The sequence below is a fragment of the Bos taurus genome, chromosome 17, assembly GCF_002263795.3.
Source record: "Bos taurus isolate L1 Dominette 01449 registration number 42190680 breed Hereford chromosome 17, ARS-UCD2.0, whole genome shotgun sequence".
Lineage (NCBI taxonomy): Eukaryota > Metazoa > Chordata > Mammalia > Artiodactyla > Bovidae > Bos > Bos taurus.
Window position 1 is genome coordinate 17,243,993 of NC_037344.1, and position 25,042 is coordinate 17,269,034.

Here is a 25,042-nt window from a genome sequence, read left to right on the forward strand (position 1 = left end):
AAAGTTAAAACTAGCTCGAGGGAGACGTGTTTGGGGAGTTTTGAGATGGGAGCAACTTGAGTGTTTTTCTGTGTGTTCAGGTGAAGAGGGAGGAAGCTGATAGAGCAAGTACTGCGGGGGATTGGTTGCAAGGCACACATGGAGATATAGGCAGGACTAAGTAAAAAAAGATAAGAATGGGTGAGAGAGTAAGACAAAACTAGTTTGGACAGGGAAGGTGAAACGAAACAGTCCCCTCCTTAAAGGTAGTCTCTCGTTTCTCTATGAGAGAGGTAAAGATCATACGTTGAGAATGAGGAGTTAACTGGCAGCATATAAACTTGAGAACAGTATGGAAGGCTTGAAAGAGCTGATGTGTGTAAAAGGAGACAGAGTTGAGCAAGATTAAATAAACACCATGGATGTCTAGTTTTCCCCAAAGAAGATTTCCCAGGAGAATGTTGCGTTATACTCAAATCCTTAAAATGTCCTCATATCCCATGCTATCCTCTCAGTTGCTTTATTCTGAATAATAAACCACTGTTCAGTGAAGACACGTTATCCTAAAATGACGTTAATCCACGCTAGTTTGATATCCTCATAAGCGATTCTTGACAGAATCAGCTAGAAAGAATACACAGGTTTACAAACATTTCCTGTGGATATGACTACATAATCGCAAGCAATTGTTTCATGACCTTTAAACATTGGTCAAAATGTTTAATACTTTCTGACAGCTATAAATGTATAGAAAAATGAAAAATATAGTAAAGCTAATATTCATCTAGTACACTGTAATTTAAAACATGGAGACATGAAAAATGCAAAACATCACTAATATCAGAGAAATGCAAATCAAAATCACAATGAAATATCACCTCATGACTGTCAAAATGGCTATCATGAAAAAGTCTACAAATAATATTTTTGAAGGATGTAGAGAAAAGGGAATGCTTGTGCACTGTTGGTGGGAATGTAAATTCATGCAGCCACTAACTATGGAGAGTCCCCCCAAAACTAAAAGTAGAACTGCTGTATGATCCAGCAGTCCCACTGCTGGGTATATATCTGAAGAAAATGGTAACACTAATTCGAAGAGAAACATGCATCCCAGTGTTCATAGCTTTGTTTGTAAAAGCCAAGATATGAAAGCAGCCTATGTGCCCATCAAGAGATGAATGGATGAAGAAGATGGGAGATACATGTATATAATGGAATACCGGGCTTCCCAGGTGGCTCAGGGATAAAGAATCTGCCTGCCAATGCAGGAGATGCAGGTTTGATCCCTGGGTCGGGAAGATCTCTCTGGAGTGGGAAATGGCAACCCACTCCAGTATTCTTGCCTGGAAAATCCCACAGACAGAGGAGGCTGGTTGAGCTACAGTCCGTGGGGTCACAAAGAGTTGGACAAGGCTGAGCACACAACACAACAAATGGAATATTACTCAGCCATAAAAAAGAATGAAATTCTGCCATTTGCAACAATATGGATGGATTAGAGAGTATTACACTTAATGAAATAAGTCAGAGAAAGACAATATCCTGTTACCACCACTTATATGTGGAATCTAAAAAATAAACACACACATAACAAAACAGATGCACAGATACAGTGGGGGAAGGACAGGGGAGGAGGGAGATGGAGCCACAAACAGCTGTGTATAAAATAAATAAGCAACAAGGAAATGCTGTACAGCACAGGGAAATATAGCCATTATTTTGTAATAATTTTAAATGGACTATAATCTATAAAAATGTTGAATCACTGTGTTGTACACCAGAAACTAATATAATATTGTAAACCATCTGTACTTCAATTAAAAAATAAATAAAACATGGCAATCATTGAGAATAAAGTATTTCATTTAGAAAATTTATTAAAAGTAGTTTAAGCATTGTTTGCCTTTTTCCTGTCCTATAACTTAAAATTCAGAGTGAACATTTTTTTATGCCCTGACAAATTGTCATACTCCTGAGTTTGGATCAGGCACCTACATTTTATCATTTACATTTTCAATGTCATGAACCATCTCTGAGGGTTCCTTTAATGTGAAGTTTTTTGCCAGCATCATATCCTACAGGATATCCTTTCTGCTACAAGCATTTTCCTCATTTATGTCAGGCATGTTCACCTTCACTAAGCAGCTGTGGGAACACATCCCAGGTGTCTCTGGAGAGCGAAGGTGTCAACATTCCCAGGGTCTGTGGTCTTTTAGTTGCATCCGGAGAAAGTTCCAGTGTTATCACTGTCTGCACTTTCATCTATTAGCCAGTCCCCTCTTTGGGTTATTTTCTTCAGTGTCACGTGGGTTTGCTTATTACTGGGAGACAAGGAAGCAACACAATTGCATGTTTTGCTGGCTATCAGTGACCTGAAAAACAGATGCATGGTGGCCAGTCACCAGCAGACTTGGAAGAAGTGACGAGATGACGTGCATCTGTTATTTATGTAGTGATTTATGAACTGAGGAGTCGGGAAGCGAAGTTTCTACTTTATACTATATTCAGCTAATATTCCATGAAGACTCACATTTGAAAAGTGTTGGGGAAAACGTACATTATTTAATTAAAATGTAGTAACTGAAATTCAAAGCAAGGACTGCCTATTTTGCACTGAATTCAAATCATGCATATAAACTCTGTCCTGCTTCCATTTTAATAAATAATGTCATACCTAGATTTAAATCTCATTTAAAGTCACATAATTTTTCTCTTATGGAAAACCATTTAAAATGCTCTACCTGGTCTCTCATTATTTACCTTGATGGTACAAGATTTATAGTACAGCTTTTGGAGCAGTATTTTATGCATTTTAATGATGTCCTTGTTGGTCTATAAATATTAACTTTTAAAAATAAAGAGTCTAAAAAATACTCCTCCAAAGAATTGTGGACAAGAGTCACACTGAATCCTTTCTATGACAGTCTGACTTCAGGAGCCACATTGCTATTTGGTAGGAACCTTATTAAACTAAAATTATGCATTTAAATATTTAAATCTTCTAACTTTTTGCTATTTTGCAGTTACTATACTGTGCTAACTAGTCAATTAACTTGCATCTGTTAGAGTGCATATCTGATTGAAAACTTGAAAAATTCAACATACTTATAATTTTTATAAGAGGAAATTAATTTTACATTGTACATTATAATTTTTTACATGTGTCATTGACTTAGAAATATTTTGGCTTAAAAAAGTATTCATTTTATGATGTCACTATAAGGTATATCGTGAAGTAATTAAGATCAAAATACTATATGGATATACATAAGGAACTTATTTTTAATTGTGTGATTTTGGTAAATCAAATTCAATTATACTCCTCCACTTCTGTTTATAGATTCAAAAGGCAGGTGACATCTGGATCCTTAGAAGTCATTTCTATACCTGCTTATTTTTATCCAAACATATCACATGCTGCCCGATCAACTGACGACTCAGAAAAATTAGAGAGGTATGATATATTGAAAAGTAGTATCCTTAAATAACTGGCTTCATCTGATAAAATGTTAGACTTAGCATATAGTAGTTAGTATTTGATGCTCCAGCGGTATGCTGGAGCTAGCTTCTGTTGGCTGGCACCTAGATTCTATTAACACTCCCAGCTTTTCTATTTGCTGATTATCCGAGGCAGGTAATTTAGCCTTTTTTCCTTAACTTCCTCAACGTTCTAGTATGTATAATAAAATCCACATTATGTATATGGGAAAGTCATTGTGAAAATAAAATACAGTCGTGTTTATGAAAGAATTCTAAAAAAATAAAAAGTTCTATACACATACAAAGGTTTGCTACTGTTCGATTATAAATGTGGTATGTTTTACAAGAAATATAATAATTTGGTTCCTCAAAACTCAGTAGAGCAAAAGACATTAAGATTCAGAAAAAAGTTTTATCCAGGAAGCTTATTGTCACTGGGTTCTTTTTTTAAGTAATAAATGGTATGTCCGAATCTAGATATCTTTTAAGGATTTTGTTTTGCTTTTAATGACCCACATTTTACTCAGTTCTTAGAGTCTTAAAGCTGGGAGACATTCTAGATCCTTGTTTTCCTTCTGCCTTTTGTGACTCCATCATCATTTCATTTTTAGATTCTCTCTCTACATTATCCCTCTCATCCCCAGTCCTCTGCCTTGGGCTTAGTTCAGACCATTGGAGATCTATTGGCTTCCCTTAATCCTAGCCTGGAAAATCCCATGGACAGAGGAGCCTGTTAGGCTACAGTCCATGGGGTGGCAAAAAGTCGGACACGACTGAGCGACTTCACTTCACTAATCCTAGCCTAGCCTTGACTCCAATTCATTCTCCATATTGTAGCCAGAAGAATCCTTTTTCATACGAGATATATAAAGTTTCCTGCATGTCATGAAAGACTTTTCATGAGCAGGTCCTCGCTGATCTCACTATCCTCCACTTCCTTTCCATCAGCTCACAGTGTTCTCGGAGGCGGCACGCTCCTTCACAATCCATGCCTTTGCAGTACTGCTTCTCCACAGTGAATGTTCTACTTCCTGCTGCTCCGCCCTCCCATCTTATTATAAGTCATCATTGTCAATATCTTTATGTAGTACTTGTCTAATGGCTCTCGGTTTATGATTTTTCTATCTTTCATGCTAGATTATGAGACCCAGAAGGGCAAGAACCACGCTGTGTATTGCTCTCCGGAGCTTCAGGACCTGGCCTAGTATCTGTTGTTTAGTCGCTAAGTCATGTCTGACTCTTTGCGACCCCATGGACTGTAGCCCATGAGGGTCCTCTGTTCCTGGGATTTTTCTGGCAGGAATATCGGAGTGTTTTGTCATTTCCTCCTCCAAGGGGATCTTCTCGGCCCAAGGATTGAACCTGCGTCTCCTGCATTAGCAGGCAGATTCTTTACTGCTGAGCGACTAGGGAAGCCCAGCTAGTATCTGGTTTAGTATTAAATTAGTATAATGGTTCTTTATACTTTTATTTAAACAAGACCTAAGATCAGGAAGAATATTAACTTTATTATATAGATGGTAATTTGACTAACCAAAACATAAAATAAGTAGATTATGCTAATCCTGGCTTAGCAATGGCAGACACTGTTCACTGAATAAAGTTGGGAAACCTTTTAGTATAACTTTAGTACAAGATATTCAGTTTTACTTAACGTAGATAGTATTTTCTGTGAGTAAAGTGTAAAAAAAGTTTGTTTTTAATTACTGAGATATGCTTATAAATAAAAATTAAATTGAAAAATGTTAACAAATTTTATTATTTATCTCTAGTTGGAGAATCAAACAAGTATTAGATTTTTGTTTTTTGATGCTGTATGCCCAGCCCAAAGCTATGTATTATTTACAGGTAAGACCTTATTTAGATACATAATTGAAAGCGGAAGTATTATATCCTGCTTCTCTCCTTCAGTTACTTCCTTCCTCATTGTAGCCTTCCACTTGACTCTGTACTTTAAAAGTGGAAAATATCCATTATATTAAAATGCCAAAAGGAAGCTTAACATTGATTCTGTGTCAGTCTTCTTTCTGGGTCACTGTTAACAGAGGAAATTATAATTACATGAAACAAACTGAAAAAAATCTCAAATTAGCAAGAAAATAAATTATATTACTTATGTTTTTTCTACTCACAAAGTATATTAGATTAAGCACACATATTTTGGGCACTTATGTTAGACATTATATATATATATATATATACATTTATCATTGCTATTCTGTGTTGCCCCATTTTATGAGTAACACAGCTCTACAGTGCCTTATGTGTTTGTGAAATACATCAACTATATATAATCTGTACCTCCTAAATTCCTGCATGGTGTTAAATAATAATATCACATTTCCCAACAGTAAGCATATACCACACATGAGAGGGTGCACAGTTGTGACAGGAGTTTGCAGACTATCACTGGAGAATGGAGAGGGAATTTGAAAAAGGCCTGAAGCCAGATCTTCTCTTCTTACTGTGAAAAACCAAAATCCCTTTCGATTCCTAGTTAGAGGCAATGTTATAGAGACATGAGATGCAGCCAGTGTACTCATCCCCTTTTGGAAGAGCACGATTCTATTGTGTGCCCTGGTGTTGTGCCTGAGGACTTGCGCATCTTCCCACATCATTTAGGAACCCCTCTTCATCTATAGATTCCACATAATACACATTAAACTTAAAAAGGAAATTCTAAGTTCCTTTCCACCCCACCCCCTCATGGAGATCTACGCTTATTGGCACCATACTTCTAACCAGCTAGTGGGGCCGAGAGTGCCCCCTCCCTTTTGTCACTGCTTTGCCAAACACAGTATTTGGCACTAGAACAGGGCACTTATCAACTAAGCATAAAACCAGTTAGTCTTAACCAGGAAACTAATTAGTTGTGAGAGTGAAAATGAACCCAGATGAATAGCCTCTTCTGAAGAGGATTTAGATCGAATGTTACTTACTAGTATTTAGGAAAGAAACTGATTATCTCTGGTCTCAGAATTAGAAAATGAAAATTGACTAACAGGAAATAACCTCAACATGAATTGAGCTAAAAATCAATCTACTACATCATAAAAAAATTTTTTTCAGTGTATTCTATTGTATTTTCAATTTTCAAGCTAATTTGTTCCAGGGAAGCATCAAAGGTTACTAACGCCTGTTTTTTTTTTTTTAAGCTGGAAGATGATATCTTAGCTAACAAGATGTACCTTACAAAAATCACAGATTTTGTACATAACATCACTTCAAATAATTGGCTTTATATTGAGTTTTCAGTTCTTGGATTTATAGGTAAGCAGTGGATCTATTTTTGTGGGGTCAATTTAGTACATAATAATCTTAAAAGTTTTTAAGAACTTATCAAAGAGATTGTTACTCAATGAAAAGGAATGGAATAATTTCTGTAAAGATACTATTAGTTTAGCAGAAAAATTAGATCAAAGATCTGAATTTCAGAAAATGTGTTTTTAAACCAAATTTTTTGTAGATAAACAGTATAAATAAGCAGATTGACATATATTCACATGTTATAAAAACATAAGGCAGCTACTACTTATTAATGCTAGCTCTGAGTCTGACACATATTAGCACAGTGACTAAGATGTACTTCTGTTTTACATAGAAAAATATTGAAACTCAAAAAATTAAAGTTATAGAGGAAGGAATTTTAACAGGACTATTGTACTCTGAAGTCCTTTCAATTTCTAGTATGCTGAAGCTAACATGCTTAAAAAATGTAAAAACATATGAATTATACCTAGCACAGAAAAGTTCCTAAAATTGTGCCCATGATGTATTGTTTTTATAATTCTTTTATAGACCTTCCTTTTGCTTCCTTCCATTTTTTCCTTCCATCCTTCTATCCTGTTTTCTTTTATTTAACCTTCACTGCAGGAGGCCAAGTTACCTAACTCGCTTCATATTGCATATCATCTTTGTTTACAAGCAGGAGCCCTTTTTTATTCTTTTGTTTAAAGCCCACCCCCCTACTTCTACCCACTCTCATGATAGGTTTGCACTCAATATATTTCAGTCAGATTATGCATATAAATACCAGATACCATGCAAGATTTGGTGTTCATTGTGTTCGTACTTGTTTAAAATTTACATAAATGGTGATTTGATAAACATATTTCTGTTCCTTATGTTTTTGTCGACCAAACTAGATTTTATAGCTGTCTGTCTGTTGCTTTTGGAGAAGGCAATTACTGGTGTGTGTGCTTCAATGGCACCCCACTCCAGTACTCTTGCCTGGAAAATCCCACGGATGGAGGAGCCTGGTGGGCTGCAGTCCATGGGGTCGCTAAGAGTTGGACACGACTGAGCGACTTCACTTTCACGTTTCACTTTCATGCATTGGAGAAGGAAATGGCAACCCACTCCAGTGTTCTTGCCTGGAGAATCCCAGGGACGAGGGAGCCTGGTGGGCTGCCGTCTATGGGGTCGCACAAAGTCGGACACGACTGAAGCGACTTAGCAGCAGCAGCAGCAGCAGTATGTTGCTTTATGTTCATTTTCTTTACTGTTGCATAATAATCTATTTGACTTGTCCATTCCCAGAGTGGTGGACCTTGACTGCCCCAGCTGTCTGCTGCCACAAAGAAATGGAGTGATATATATGCACCCTGGGATGGGATCACTGGGGTAAACATAGCCAGGTCTCACAAGTACTGCCAGATTGCTCTGCAGGTTGACTGTGTAGAATATACTCTCATATGCAGTGCATCTGAGTTCCTGCTTCCCCATATACTTGATAACATTTGATTTTATCCATCAAAATTTGTGTTTGCCATCGGGAGGAGAATAAAGCATTTCTCTGATTGCTAGTAAAATCCATCTATCCTTCCTTATATACCACTTCATATACTGACCCAAACTTTCTGTAAAGTGGTGTGGAATCCAGTTTTAAAACTCTGAAAGTTTGTTTTTTTCCTCAGCTTTGGTTACAATAAAAAGAAAAATTGTAGGTGACAGTAATACCCACTGAAAGCTTGAAGAGAGAATTTTGTTGGTTATTACTTTGAGGATTTTAAATTCTTTTTGCTTTTCTCAGAAAAGTCAGGTAGTAGAAGGATAGAGAGTATTCACAAGAGCACATTGAGCAAGAAACACTGTATATATGATACTGAATTCTTATTTAAGCTTAAATCTATAAAGGCTTCATTTTCTTTATCAGAATAACAATTCTGTTTTTCAGTATTTTCTAAAAATATGAGCTTGCTAAATAGAATTTTCAGAATCTGGCAGCAGATAAAGAAAACATATTAAATCAACTATTTCTATCATTAAATCACTTGTTTTGGTTACTATATACATAGGTGCCTAAAATTCAAATACAACCATATACTTGATCAAATGACCCATATAGACTCAAGTCCTAGTGAAAAATGAAATGCCTACATCCTACTATCATATTTATTAGGTGGCTAGATGTGTTTTATACTGTTTAAGGTCAAAATTTACCTGAATCTTATACCTTCAGCTTTGTTTTCAAGTTAAAGATGCAATATGTTAGAAATATATAATTAGATGTAGTGAAATCATACTTTAAAATACAGTAAATCTTTAAAAATCATAAATACAAAAAAAAATTCTTATAAAATAATGTTCAAATATTGAAATAATACTCTATTTTATTCAAAATTAAGCACTAAAAGTAGAAAATGTAGTATGTTGATAAAGTTCTATATATCTGAAAAACTAAGTGAAATGTTACAGGTCCTAAACTTTCCATTTTATTTATATATCTTGCAAGTGGTTTAAACAGTTGAGCCTCCTTAGTTATCAAAGTTAATTTCCTGAGAGTATTCACAATTCTAAACTTGCTTCTTACTTGTCCCACCAAAAGTGGTAATTCTTAATACTGAAGCAGATGTATGATTTTGCTTCATCATCCTCCAACTTCATTAATGCTTTAAGCTTTGCAAGGAATAGATGTATTTAATTTTTAATATTTTTGTACTCTTTCCCATGTTAATGGTATGAATAACTATATATAAGGGTTATGTTTTGATATGTGGTATAAACACTGAAGAGTTATTGGGCTTTATTTATTTTTTCTCCATAGGAAAGCTATTTAAATCTGAAGATTTAACTGACTTTGTACGTTTTTTTTTAATGTTCTACAAAGATAAACCCATAGATTTGCTCTTGGGGGACATTTTTCTGGTAAAGATGTGTACCCCAGGAGAAGCTCTTGTGAGTATTTCTTTACTTTGTATTTTTAGGAAAATACTATCTCTCTGATGTAATTACCTAAATGTTGTTTACAAATTTTAGTGCATTGATTTTTTTAACTGGATATTTATATATATTTTAAAAAAGAATTGACGTAAACATATACCTGTTACAAATATTATGTCAAAGTATATCACCTAAGTATAAAAGATAAGACTACAAAATTTTTAGAAGAAAACATGGGAAAAAAATCTTTAGGACCCAGGATTAGGTGAAGAATTCTTAGACATGACATAGAATGCTTGATCCATTTTTAAAAGTTGATAAATTGGACTTCATTAAAATTAAAACCTTTTGTGTTGCAAAATTTACTGTTAAGAGAAGGCACCACAGGATAGGAAAAGATATTTGTAAATTCCATATCTAACAAAGACTTGTATTCAGACTATATAGAGAATTTTCAAAACTCAACAACAGGAAAATAATCCAGTTGAAAAATAGGCACAAGACTTGAACGGACTCTTATCAAGGTATTTTCTCCCTTACTGCAGTAAGCAATGAACTCAGCTTTGCTTCATCAACAAGTTATTTGAGTGGTTATTTTGGGCAAGCAAGAATTTGATAATACCATCCTACTGAAACTTTTATTAATAGATTAAAGGTATTACTATATTTCCTATATTTTAAGCCCTCAACTAACTTTATCTGAGCTTTAGTTTCAAATTAACTGTACATTATTTAATGACTTTACAGTTTTAAAAACAATTTTAATACAGTATTTTCCTACATGTTAACATCAGTAGAAATGAATTTAAGCCTGCTGTTTAACATTATTATGCACATAAATTTGAGATGTATTTTAATGAATTTTATATGTATACATTACATAAATAATGATAGCAATCATAATAATTTTTAAACTATTTTATTGATGTATAGTTGATTTACAATGCTGTATTAATTTCTACTGTACAGCAGAATGATTCAGTTATACATATATATATATATACATTCTTTTTCATATTCTTTTTTCATTATGGTTTCTTAAAGGATGTTGAATATAGTTCCATGTACTATATACAGTGGGACCTTGTTGCTTATCCATTAAATATATAATAGTTTGCATCTGCTAACCCCAAACTCCCAGCGCATCCCTTCCCCACCCCATCTCCCTCTTGGCAACCACAGGTCTGTTATCCATGTCTACTGAGTTTGTTTCTGTTTGTAGATACGTTCATTTGTGGCATATTTTAGATTCCAGATATAAGTAATCACATATGACGTTCTTCTTTCTCTGTCTGACTTTCTTCCTTGGTGTGATAATCTCTAGGTCCATCCATGTTGTTGCAAATGGCTTTATTTCATTTTTTATGCCTGAGTCATATTCCATTGTATATGTGTACCACATCTTCTCAAATGCTTGTTTTTAATAGGGGTGATAATGTCACAGGCCATCTTTCTTATTTTTATTTTTGAGAAGATTATCCAAATCTTTTTCCATGAAGTGTAATACTGTTTTTTTTAATCATATACATTTTAAGGAGAAATTGAAAAGGGAGTAATTTAGTTTTGAAATTAAAAAACGGGGAGAGAATAATGTAGACCAAGAGAAATGGATAGATGGGAAAATATTGGAAAGTTTATATTACTGGAATAGAGAGGAGAGGAAAATTATAGTTCGCACAATAGAACCCTGATTTTCTGAGCTTTCCAGATGACTCAGTGGTAAAGAATCTGCCTATAACGTAGGCGACGCACAGGAGACTTTGGTTCCATTCCTGGGTTGGGGAGATCCCCTGGAGTAGGAAATGGCAATCCACTCCACTATTCTTGCCTGGAAAATTTCATGGACAGAGGAGCCTGGCAGGCTATAGTCTGCGGGATCACAAAGAGTTGGACAAGAATGAGCAAGCAAGCCTGATTTTCTAGTGAACTAATAGAGTTCATGAAAGAAAATACATGCTTTTGTATCTCGATTTCTTTGTTCCATTATTCTTACAAAGAAAAAGCTAAGAATTTAAATGTTTTGTTTAAATTTTAAAATAGCAATATAGAATCCAGGCAAAAACTAATAAAAGGTTCTGCCACCAGTAAATGCAATAAAAATGAGTATTTGGATTTTTACACAAGATTGTTGTTTCTCTTACAGGAAAAATGTATAGAACGAAATAAGCATATTCGTATTCGATATAAACCTTCTCTTTTCCAGCATGTGGGTATACAGTCATCATATCCTGGAAGAGAACAATATTTCAAAGTAAGTGTTTTGAAATGTAGTTGTGTAATACACAAGGCTTCATGAGCTTATATTATTTAGAAAAGGAATGATGAGAACATGAGAGGCTATCAAAATTGTCTAAACACAATTCATCTTATGACAGAAGTATTTGTTATGAACAGCAATCAACTTTACAAGATCCAGGTTATCTATCATGATTAGAAAAATCCAGCCTATGTAAACTCCTATGCCTTACTCTGCTCAGCTGTATAATTTAAATAATGAAACTTAAAAAGGTGTTTTGAAAATTATAGTAAAATTCAGTATTTTAGTTTAATATTCAGAATTATAAAAGAATATTTCAAAAATAAAATGCCTCTATTATTGAATTTAAATGTAGCAGCATTCTTTTTCAGATCACTGTTTACCAAATGAACAAAACTTTAGCATCATTTGATTTTTAATCATTCCTAAGTTTTTCATCATTTTCAAAAACAATGTTATTTATAATTGACTTAGCATCTTGGTGGGGTAGAAAGAGCAAAGACTTCAGAGTCAAAACAATCAATTTTTAGTTGTGATGACTTAACTTATATGCAGAGTACATCATGAGAAACGCTGGACTGGAAGAAGCACAAGCTGGAATCAAGATTGCCGGGAGAAATATCAATAACCTCAGATGTGCAGATGACATCACCCTTATGGCAGAAAGTGAAGAGGATCTAAAAAGCCTCTTGATGAAAGTGAAAGTGGAGAGTGAAAAAGTTGGCTTAAAGCTCAACATTCAGAAAACGAAGATCATGGCATCTGGTCCCATCACTTCATGGGAAATAGATGGGGAAACAGTGTAAACAGTGTCAGACTTTATTTTTCGGGGCTCCAAAATCACTGCAGATGGTGACTGCAGCCATGAAATTAAAAGACGCTTACTCCTTGGAAGGAAAGTTATGACCAACCTAGATAGCATATTCAAAAGCAGAGACATTACTTTGCCAACAAAGGTCCATCTAGTCAAGGCTATGGTTTTTCCTGTGGTCATGTATGGATGTGAGAGTTGGACTGTGAAGAAGGCTGAGCGCCGAAGAATTGATGCTTTTGAACTGTGGTGTTGGAGAAGACTCTTGAGAGTCCCTTGGACTACAAGGAGATCCAACCAGTCCATTCTGAAGGAGATCAGCCCTGGGATTTCTTTGGAAGGAATGATGCTAAAGTTGAAACTCCAGTACTTTGGCCACCTCATGCGAAGAGTTGACTCATTGGAAAAGACTCTGATGCTGGGAGGGATTGGGGTCAGGAGGAGAAGGGGACGACAGAGGATGAGATGGCTGGATGACATCACTGACTCGATGGACGTGAGTCTGAGTGAACTCCAGGAGTTGGTGATGGACAGGGAGGCCTGGCGTGCTGCGATTCATGGGGTCTCAAAGAGTCGGACACGACTGAGCGACTGAACTGAACTTAACTGACCTGTGTACCTGAGACTGGGAAGCCCTACCACTCTTCTGAGCTTTCTTTGTCTAGAGAATGAGGTTGACATGAATGAGCCTTAAGATTTCTTTCACCTCTGCAATGCTGTTGACATTGCTATCCTTCTTAGCTTCCTCACACAACAAAGCTAATGATTGCTTTAATACTCTCAGTTGAAATGAGACAAATGCACATGTACACCCTCTCATCATTTCATTCATTATTCGTCTGCCCTCTTTCCACCTTTTCTATCATTTTGCCTGTTCATACTGTTCATGGGGTTCTCAAGGCAAGAATACTGAAGTGGTTTGCCATTCCCTTCTCCAGTGGACCACATTCCGTCAGACCTCTCCACCATGACCCGTCTGTCTTGGGTGGCCCCACACAGCGTGGCTTAGTTTCACTGAGTTAGACAAGGCTGTGGTCCGTGTATTTATTGTACTGCACCCTTTGAAACAGTACCTTAGAGTGTGAACTCAGTATACATTAGCTGTTAGCCATCAGGCAAGGTGGAATTCAAGATTTAAAGGGTTTGGTAAACAAGTGTCTGGAATAGTGAAAACTTTTATGAATCTTTATACAGAAAGTAATATCATCAAAATACATAAAACATAGTTACAGGTGATGCAGACAGAAATTAGTCTATGCCTTTTTACTTGTTGATGCTATTTTATAAGGGATTCTTTTTTTCCTTTATATATCTATTTTACAAGATAAGATATTTTAACCTATCTTTGTAAATTCGTGACAGATTAAGGAGAACGTATATCTAATCACTCATAGTTTTATGTTATAATCTTAACTTTTTTTTATTCTTCATACTGCATAAAACAGAAAGAAATAGCAATTTAATGATGTGTAAAATATGATTGTATTAAATTATTTAAAAAATTTCCAACAGGATATCTATTATTAGGAATTTCAAAATTTAACACCTTCTTTAAAAATGATCAGAATCATTGTTTGGAAAAAATGGCATAACAAGGATTAGACTATTTCTCAACTTTCTTCATAGTGGGTAAGAGATTACATCATACCACAGAAAGTTAAACCATCAATAATAAGGGTAAGTATAAAAATTGATATAAATATATAGAAAATTGTCAGCTAGTCATCAATGTGTTATTTTATATCCTTATGTTTGGAATGTTTTTAAATTTTATGCATGTAACTTTCTAACATTCACTAATACTTTGTTTCAGAAGGATCAATTTCCTTTCCCTTTTTATCATGTACTGTAAAAGGGAATATAATATCATGTATTGTAAAAGAGGAATTTCCTCTTCCCTTTTTATCATGTACTGTGGATGTACAATGAATTTGGAGAAAATAGATCTGAGTTTGAAGCCACATTCTTTTCAGTAGATGCACCAATATGGATAAATCACTAAAATACTATACTAACTGAAAAAAGCCACGTGCAAAAGACTACATATTGTAGGATTCTATTTATATAAAATTCTAAAGCAAGCAAACCCAGCTATCTCATTATGATTTTAATTTGTATATCTTTAATGACCAGTGATGTTGAGCATCTTTTCATGTGCTTTATGTAATTTTATATATTTAGATACATATAATTATGTATAATGAAATATACTTAGGATATATCCTAAGTATATTTCATTATATGTATTTTATAAAAAATCTATTCAAATATTTGCCCATTTAAAAAATTTGGTTGTTTGTCTTTCTAGTTTTAAATTGTAATAATTCTCTTTATAGTCTGACCACAAGTCTCAGCTTTGCCTTGTTCTCTCATTTTCTTAACAGCGTCTTTCAGTGAACAAAATTTCAAGGAACAACTTTTTTTAACTTTTTATTTATATTATGGTATAGCCAGTTCACAATGATGTGATAGTTTCAGGTGAACAGGGAAGGGACGCAGTCACAAGTATACATGTATCCACTCTCCCCCTGACTCCTCTCCCATCCAGGCTGGACACAACATTGAGTTCCCTGTGCTCCATGTATACAGTAGCTCTCAAGGAATAATTTTAATTTTGATAGAATTCGCTCCATTCAAACCTTTACTCTCTCAGTATAGTTGTATCATTCGTTAGCTTAGTATTCAATGATTTTATAATTATGAAGATATGCATGTTATTTACACTAAAACTACATTGTGTAATCTTTCTACTCATCCTTTATACACAACTTTTTTCCTTTGGGGTTTTAAGTTGGCTTTATTTCAGTGTACTTATAAACCTCAGATTCTCTGTGAATTATCTAAATCTTTTCTTGATATATTTGAACATTTCACAAAATCATGAATGAGTGTTGAATATTGCCAAATGCTTTTCTGCATTTATGTCACTTTCACTTGACAGATTTTCTCTCCTGGGGCCTTCTGACCTGCTCTGGAAGTTATCTCAGGATCCTCCTCTTTGTCTCTTGAGTTGATTCCCCTATTTTCTGGATTGTGATCTACATCATTCTTCATTTACTTATTTGCTTTTGTGAAGCATGCTGTGGCTGCTGCTAAGCGGCTTCAGTTGTGTCCGACTCTGTGCGACCCCACAGACGGCAGCCCATCAGCTCCCCTGTCCCTGGGATTCTCCAGGCAGCCCAACAGCTCCCCTGTCTCCTGGGATTCTCCAGGCAGCCCAACAGCTCCCCTGTCTCCTGGGATTCTCCAACCCACTGGAGTGGGTTGCCATTTCCTTCTCCAGTGCATGAAAGTGAAAAGTGAAAGTCAAGTCACTCAGTCATGTCTGACTCTTAGAGACCCCATGGACTGCAGCCCACCAGGCTTCTCCATCCACGGGATTTTCCAGGCAACAGTACTGGAGTGGGGTGCCATTGAAGCATACCCACCAGTAATTTCTTGAAAAAGATTGTGTGAGATGTAAAGTCTTGGAGAAATAAAACATCTTTAAATGACTTCAGTCTGTTAAACTTAAATGTTAAATTAGCTGGGCAAACAAATTCTGAGTTGGAAATGATTCCCCCCATTTTTGAAGGTGTTCAAGGGTATAGCTATTGAAAAGTGGTTAAAGCCATTTTAATTTGTTTCTTTATATAAGGTCAATTTCCCCATCTCTAAACCTTTAAAAATGTTCTTGTATTTAAATCTGGTGGGGCTTTTTAATCTGAAAACTCAGGCTTTGATTCTTGGAAAATATTCACAGATTACTCTGTTTATGAATTTTCCCCTTTCCATGATCTTTTTAAGGAACGCGTTTCCTATTTTCTATTTGCATTTATTTCTGGGAATGTTTCTAAATTTTATCTTTCATTCTTTGTATTAGAGCGTCTTTTATTTTTTTGCAGGGGAGGGCAGTTTTAATTGGCTGGTTGATTTGGTTGGTTTTTTTGTTTGTTTTGCTAATACACTTTTAATCTCTAAGAACCCCTTTTATTCTCCTAACGTCACTGCCTCTTTTTATAACATTTGGTTGTTATTTTGTGATTGAAATTTTAGTAGTTCAGCTTAATCCTCTGAGGGCTTCCCTGGTGACCCAGGTGGTAAAGAATCTGCCTGCAATGCAGGAGACTGGGGTTCAATCCCTGTGTCGGGAAGATCCACCTGGAGAAGGGAATGGCAACTCACTCCAGTATTCTTGCCCTAAGAATTCCACAGACAGAGGAGCCTGGCAGCCTTGAGGCTTCCCTCGTGCTTCAGACAGTAAAGAACCTTCCTGCAATGCAGGAGACCCAGGTTTGATCCCTGGGTCATAAAGATCCCGTGGAGAAGGGAATGGCAACCCACTCTAGTATTTTTTCCTGGAAAGGTCCATGGGCCGCAAAGAGTTGGACCCCACTGAGTGACTATCAACTATCTGAGAATTTTAATAGTTTTAAAAAGATTTCTTTAAAAAAATTTTTATAATATCTTTTTTTTGTATAAAATCTTTTTTGTACTTCCTGTATAGTTTCTCTTTCCTCCAGTTTTTTTTAAAGTAAGTCCCTGTTTTCATGTTAAAGGGTTTTCTCATATATCCAGTGATAGTAGGTAGGTTGTGTGTTCAAATGCAGAGAGCGCTGATTGGAGGATGTAGCACATGGCTGGATTTGTCCCTTTCACTTTGAAAGGAGTGGATAGGTCCTTCTTTTGGGAAGTCTCCCTATGTTAGTATCTTTAGGTCTTGCTTAAATTGCTAGAGAATATGAGAGCCATGTGGGCAAAGACAGATGGAGTTTTCAGTGTTCACTTTGTCAGAATTCATTTATTTACCCTGTTTTTCATTATTGCCCCTACCCTGGTTTGAGTCTAGGTACCCTGTTTTCCTTTTTAGAGAATTATCCTTCAAGAGTGGAGAAAAGATAGTCATCTGAAATCAAGCGGCCAGAGATGGTCTCTAGAGCTTTAACCACCTCTCAGACAGACTTGCCAGCCACCCCCATGGTTTTGCCCCACTTTCACCTCCTATTCTAGCAGTACATGGCGGGTTCTGCCCTGCAGAATGCTTGTCCATTTCCTGCCAGAGGTTTGAGATACAGCTTTCTTAGACATCGTTCATTTTGTTACCTTTGTCTTCTCTCTCATTCTGTAAGATCATGCATTTTCTAAATGGCCTTCAATGTCGTTTTAAGTGTGAGTTCAAGAAAGAATGAAAGTACCTGTGTCTGATTCACCATTTTATTAGGCAGACTCCTAGTTCATTCTTGCAGCTTTTACTTTTCCGTCTCTTCATTTGTTTTTAAGCTTCAGAAAACTAAATTTTAATTTCCAGGACTTCCAGTTCATTCTTTTTATGTATTGTTGTTTGTTGTTCAGTCGCTCAGTTGTGTCAGACTCGGCAACGCCGTGAACTGCAGCACACCAGGCTTCCCTTTTTATGTATACAAGTATCCTATCTCTCCGAGAAAATTAATTATACTTCAAATTAGTACCTTAGTATAAATGTAATTCGTTATTTCACCTGCCTCCTTTACTTCACATCTGTCATTAATCCTGCATCATCACCACCCTCTCTCCATTCTCTTCTGTTCTCAGGAAAAACCAAGAAGTACAGCTCACAGAAGGTCTCCATCCAGAAAGTTCCACGTTAGATTCTGAGAGCAGAGATACTCCCATAGACAAGGAAGACAGCTGAGAAGGCGGCGGTCACCTGTGGAGGATCAGGAATTGCGGTCACGCTTGGTGCCAGGCAGTGAGATCACTGGGGCCTCTGGCCTCCAGGGGTCCTCCCCACGTGGCCTGCTACTGCTCTGATCATCCTCCATGGCTTCCTCATGACCCGTGCACTTCCAGAGCTCCTCAAAGTGGCTTTCTGTTCCTTGCTTTATATATTATACAACCAAAAGTACGCTTTATTTATCTACAGACCACCACTTTAATGTGGGTACATTTCCATGAGTATAACTCTGCACTGGTGACTTTCAGTTAGACTTGCATCATGATGAAAGGTTTTTTTTTTTAATTATTTTCACTTTTAAGTGGGACTGAGATCAGGAAAAGCTTGAAGCAAAGATGAGATATGGTAAAGCATATGTGGAGTTTTCAACATTGTAGTGTTCAAAGATACCCAAACATACTATAGCTCTAAATATGATAGATCCCCAGCTGCTTTGTGGAAATAAAGTATCAATAGCTCAGGTATTGAATTTCCCAGGCACCTTTATCCATTATCAAATCAGTCAAGTGTCTGTCTCCTTTCACAGCTCCTTTCTGAATGTTTCCCTTCTTTCATACAAGAACAACAAGCAGACCACCACCACTCCTTTTTCCCTCCCAGTTTAGGAATCTGAAGTGCTTTCAGCATCCTTTAAATCAACTTCAGGGAAATGATGGACTGTTAATTTCCTAGGACATTTAAATACCTAAGATTATATGTTTCCAAACTGATGAAAGGTTGCAGAATGGATTCTCCCTTCCATTTTCCAAACACGGCATTTCAAAATGGAATAAAATTCAATTATATTTAAGATTCATAGCTTTGTTTCTATTTATCAAGTAATATACACACACATATAGTTAAAAGTTAATAACAAGAACATAATAAAAGGCATCAGTCCCCTCTCCCCACTTCCCCTGCTCTATCTGACTCACCAGCTGCTGCTGCTGCTAAGTCACTTCGGTCGTGTCCAGCTCTGTGCGACCACATAGACGGCAGCTCACCAGGCTCCGCCATCCCTGGGATTCTCCAGGCAATAACACTGGAGTGGGTTGCCATTTCCTTCTCCAATGCATGAAAGTGAAAAGTGAAAGTGAAGATGCTCAGTCGTGTCCGACTCTTAGCGACCCCATGGACTGTAGCCTACCAGGCTCCTCCATCCATGGGATTCTCCAGGCAAGAATACTGGAGTGGGGTGCCATTGCCTTCCAGAGGCAACATTTAATCATTCCTACTTTGAATCTTTGTAGTTATCTTTCTACAGCTAAATAATATATCTGTGCTGCTAATTTTTATTTTTCCACACAATTATTTTTCCTGCAGGATAGATTAATATTAACTCAGATTCTTATTCATTTTTATTACATCTTAGTTTGGGCTGCTGTGCCCAAAAATACCACTGATGGAGTGGCTTAAATAGCAGCAATTTATTTCTGACAGTTTTGGAGGCTGGTAAGTCCAGGATCAGGGTGGCAACATGGCACGTTATGGTCAGGGTCCTCTTTCTGGTTTGCAGATAGCTGTCTTCTGGTTATATCATCACATGGCCAAGAGCAGAGAAAGCTCTGGTTTCCTGGCTCAGAGGGTAAAGCGTCTGCCTACAATGCAGGAGACCTGGGTTCTATCCCTGGGTTGGGAAGATCCCCTGGAGAAGGAAATGGCAACCCACTCCAGTACTCTTGCCTGAAAAATCCCATGGACGGAGAAGTCTGATAGGCTACAGTCCATGGGGTCGCAAAGAGTCAGACACGACTGAGCAACTTCACTATTACTATAAAGGCACTGATTTCATTCATGAGTATTCCACCCTCATGACCTAATTATCTCCCAAAGAGCCCACTTTCAAATACACTGGGGATTTACACTTCAAACATACGAATTTAAGAAAGGATGACACAGATATTTAGTCCAAGGCATATTATTACTTTGATTATTTTGCCTCTTTTTTTTCCCTAATTTTCATTTCTGAAAGTCTTAATAATCAGACATTAAACTTAGTTAGCCAATCCTCTATATGTCATAGCTTTTATCTACTATTTCCTGTACTTGTTTTCCTATGTACTTGGGGGGTTCCTTGACTAACTTTTCTATTGAAGTTTTTAAAAATGTTCTTCTGTTTTTTCCTAGCATCTTCTTGTTTTGAGGATACAGTTTTCCTCAAATTTCTGAGTATTAGATCTTTTCAGTAAACAATTTTGAAGTTCTCTTCTGCATTCTGAATGAGCTGGGTTTTTTTCTATAATAAAATCAAACTATCTGCCTGTTTATTTTGATCTTTTCCTGTCTTGTTGCACACTTTCTCAAGTATTTGGTGATTCTTGGTTGCCTGGTGGCAATATAGATAAATTTTATTTCCTTTCCCTCACCCTCAGACTGACCTTGCATTTATCTTCATATTCCTTTATAAAACTGAAAAGGATGAGGCTTCCTGGAAGTTTTTGGTACATTTGGAAGAATCTGTTGGTTTGCAAACAATGTTGTAGAGTGTATGAATGCCTTTTCTGTTCATTTATGCTCGCTCATTCCAGGGGAGTCTAGCTCGCCATACCTTAAACAGAGACGTGGGATGTTTCATTTCAATTTTTTTCAACTTTTGATTTTGTTAAGTAAAATAAGATTTACATACGTGTCCCCAGAGAAGTAAAAGTCTCTGTCTTTTCTTTAATCAAGACCACCATAGCAACACTTTCATTGCTGTGTTTTCCTTAATATTTACTCCTTTTACATCCTTTAAAAACCTTATTGTAAAATTTTTTCCTTAACCAGTTGTTTGTTGTACTTCTCATATAATTGTTTTTATAAGATAAATTATATATAGTTTATTAAGCAGAAAAATAATTTAGGTTATCTCTATTCATCTAGCTTATAGTTCAAAAATAATAATCTAGTAAGATAAAAATTCACCTTCATGATGAATTTTAGTTTGACAAATTTTAAAATTTTACCTATGTCTTCAATTTAAATGTCCTTTATCATTTCATGTTCTACATCTATAATAAACATAAAGAATTTCAACCAAAATGTCTCAGTACTAATAACTTCTGAAAACTCAAAGTACTTAGAGTCTCTGTTATTTGATAAGCCAGAGAACAGCGTGTTTGATAATTTGCTAGTGCTTCGTCCTACACGAAAGGTCATCTTCCTTTTACTGCAGTGCACTGGGCTCAGGGCAGAGTGTTTCCATGTGTTGCAGGCAGGGTTGCCAGATTAAATACAGGATGCCCAAATAACTTTGAATGTCAGTTAAACAATGGCTTTTTGTGTGTGTATGACCCATTTGTTTTGTGTTAGTCCTGGTTGGAGGTGATGGAAGAAGGCATAGAAGAATAGTTCCCATCAAAATACATTAACTGTTGAATAATGACATGCAGCATGTTTGTATTTTCTTCAAAATTGTTATGTAAAGTTTTATGTGTCTCTTTTATGTAAAGATAGAGCAGACGGAGGTGGTAGCAAAAGAACAGAATAAGGAAAGAGTACTGTCAAGAAACTGTCATGAAAATAATTACATCCTTATGAATGAATAATATACTATTTCTAGATGTTAACAGATTTCTTATTTTTATTACAGGAAATATGAAAAATGAAGCCCAACAAGAAGCAGCTCTGTAATACTCTAATCTTCGATCACCATGATTTCTAATGGCATCTTTCAGAAATTGTAATATTCAAAACAAATGATTATATACAAGAGGAAGGAATAATGAACAAGCTAGTAGATTTGGAAATATTTAACTGCCTCTATGTCAAGAAAAATTTGCATATTTGTTTATGATACTTGTATCCTTGCTATTTATTACAAATTTTTATAAAAATAAGACAGGGAAGTTTTTAAAAATAAAGAAATATCTTTTGTTGAATTAGATAGTTAAGTAGCTATCTAAGTAGCTAAACATTTTAGCTAAGTAGCTAACATTTCAGAAACTTGCTATCATCCGGGACAGGTCCTGTGTGAACCAGTACATGCTGTTATCTATTGTGTTAAGACACCAAAAATAGAAAGCACAAGGCCGAGCAACTCTGAGGCTGGCGGCGCCACAGTATCTTCCTGTCTTTTTAACACATGCGTTTAAAACTAAAACTTCCAAGTGCCATTTGAGCTGATTAACAAACATCTTGATGTATATGTATTCTGACAGTCATTCAGTTTCTAAAGATTTCATATTTTCTCTTCTTATTGCATTCTTAACTCTTGGGTTATTTGGGAGTGTTTTTTTAATATCTTGGTTTTGCCATCTCTTATTGTTGATTTATAAATTTAATTACCTTGTTGTTAGAGAACTTTGTGTGATAAACTTTGAGAGTTATGAATTCTTATATTTCATATGAATTACGGAAGAATGTATAGTCTTTACATACTCCCTTTAAAATATGCATTACTCATTTGCATTTTTATTGAGGTATAGTTGATTTCCTTTTTTTATTTGTTTTTATAAATGTTAGTTTTGTGCTTTATAAATGTCTTCTTTAAATATTCCTATTCAATGGGTGCTGGTTTCTCTTATATCAGGCTTTTTAATTTATTTGTTAAATGCTTTTAAATCTTTATTAATTCATCAGTTTCTTATAGGAATCTATTAAAATCTATTTTTCCTCTTGTTATTCTATTGAGTTTTACTTTATTTTGAGAAATAATGAGATATTACTTCTTTCTTATGCTTCATAAAATATGAAAATCTTAATTCAAACTGCTGTATTATCCTTGACTAAAAAACTTCACACATTTACATCAATATGAACCGTGTCACATACCAAAGTGAATATGAATGATGAACTGTTCATATGCACCATTTCACTTTCTTTTTTAAAGAAAGGAGCTATATGTCAACTATTATCTCAATAAAGTTGGGAAGAAAAATAAGAATAAAAGACATGTATTTTTAAAATTTGACTTCAGTTTTCAGCTTTTAAAATTAAATCTACCAGATCATATTCCAGGTTAATATGAAAAATTACAACTAATTCCAGGTAGAGCATTTCTCAAAAAGAAGGCACAATTCCTTGTAAAGGTACCCACTAGGACTTCTCAGTTCACCATCCAAGATTGGCACAAAATACCTGAAGGGTTGATACAATAAACTGGAACAGTATTTTTTTTTTTCCTTTTTCTTTTTTTTTTTTTCTTTTTTATTTTTATTTTTTTCTAAATTTTTAAAAGAAAATCCATCCTGAACCCTCCTCCCTCCTCCCTCCCCATACCATCCCTCTGGGTCGTCCCAGTGCACCAGTCCCAAGCATCCAACATTGTGCATTGAACCTGGACTGGCATCTCGTTTCATACATGACATTTCACATGTTTCAATGCCATTCTCCCAAATCTTGCCACCCTCTCCCTCTCCCACAGAGTCCATAAGCCTGTTCTATACATCAGTGTCTCTTTTGCTGTCTCGTATACAGGGTTATCGTTACCATCTTTCTAAATTCCATATATATGCGTTAGTATACTGTATTGGTGTTTGTCCTTCTGGCTTACTTCACTCTGTATAATAGGCTCCAGTTTCATCCACCTCATTAGAACTGATTCAAATGTATTCTTTTTAATGGCTGAGTAATACTCCATTGTGTATATGTACCACAGCTTTCTTATCCATTCATCTGCTGATGGACATCTAGGTTGCTTCCATGTCCTGGCTATTATAAACAGTGCTGCGATGAACATTGGGGTACACGTGTCTCTTTCCCTTCTGGTTTCCTCAGTGTGTATGCCCAGCAGTGGGATTGCTGGATCATAAGGCAGTTCTATTTCCAGTTTTTTAAGGAATCTCCACACTGTTCTCCATAGTGGCTGTACTAGTTTGCATTCCCACCAACAGTGTAAGAGGGTTCCCTTTTCTCCACACCCTCTCCAGCATTTATTATTTGTAGACTTTTGGATCGCAGCCATTCTGACTGGTGTGAAATGGTATCTCATAGTGGTTTTGATTTGCATTTCTCTGATAATGAGTGATGTTGAGCATCTTTTCATGTGTTTGTTAGCCATCTGTATGTCTTCTTTGGAGAAATGTCTATTTAGATCTTTGGCCCATTTTTTGATTGGGTCATTTATTTTTCTGGAGTTGAGCTGGAGGAGTTGCTTGTATATTTTTGAGATTAGTTGTTTGTCGGCTGCTTCATTTGCTATTATTTTCTCCCATTCTGAAGGCTGACTTTTCACCTTGCTAATAGTTTCCTTTGATGTGCAGAAGCTTTTAAGTTTAATTAGGTCCCATTTGTTTATTTTTGCTTTTATTTCCAATATTCTGGGAGGTGGGTCATAGAGGATCCTGCTGTGATGTATGTCAGAGAGTGTTTTGCCTATGTTCTCCTCTAGGAGTTTTATAGTTTCTGGTCTTACGTTGAGATCTTTAATCCATTTTGAGTTTATTTTTGTATATGGTGTTAGAAAGTGTTCTAGTTTCATTCTTTTACAAGTGGTTGACCAGATTTCCCAGCACCACTTGTTAAAGAGATTGTCTTTAATCCATTGTATATTCTTGCCTCCTTTGTCAAAGATAAGGTGTCCAACAGTATTAAAGGAGACTGTCCAACATTCCACTGGCTGTTGTTGAAAAGCCTGAATGATTCCAGATGATTCCAAGGGAACTCTGCTGTGACATTCAGAAAGAAGCATTTGAACACTGACCGATATACCCTGGGCATAGCAGATGCTGAGGTTATGATAAAGAGAAGGAAGATAAAAGAC

General features: G+C 35.9%; 1 protein-coding gene across 6 annotated transcripts in view; it reads left to right on the forward strand.

Moving 5' to 3' along the window:
* The window catches only part of MGAT4D (MGAT4 family member D), a 63,423-nt gene extending 39,950 nt beyond the window's left edge, over window positions 1-23,473 (forward strand). Inside the window, exons 6-13 of one of the 6 annotated variants that reach the window (XM_059876254.1) lie at window positions 3,320-3,433; window positions 5,232-5,307; window positions 6,615-6,729; window positions 9,506-9,636; window positions 11,765-11,872; window positions 14,202-14,366; window positions 18,240-18,549; window positions 21,932-23,473. In XM_059876254.1, coding sequence (XP_059732237.1) covers window positions 3,320-3,433; window positions 5,232-5,307; window positions 6,615-6,729; window positions 9,506-9,636; window positions 11,765-11,872; window positions 14,202-14,216 — 559 coding nt within the window. In that variant the 3' untranslated portion in view covers window positions 14,217-14,366; window positions 18,240-18,549; window positions 21,932-23,473. Of the gene's footprint in view, window positions 1-3,319; window positions 3,434-5,231; window positions 5,308-6,614; window positions 6,730-9,505; window positions 9,637-10,166; window positions 10,278-11,764; window positions 11,873-14,201; window positions 14,367-18,239; window positions 19,172-21,931 lie in introns of those variants that run through there. The other 5 variants (XM_059876253.1, XM_059876250.1, XM_059876251.1 and 2 more) reach the window with 5 other exon arrangements.
* Window positions 23,474-25,042: the final 1,569 nt, after the last annotated feature.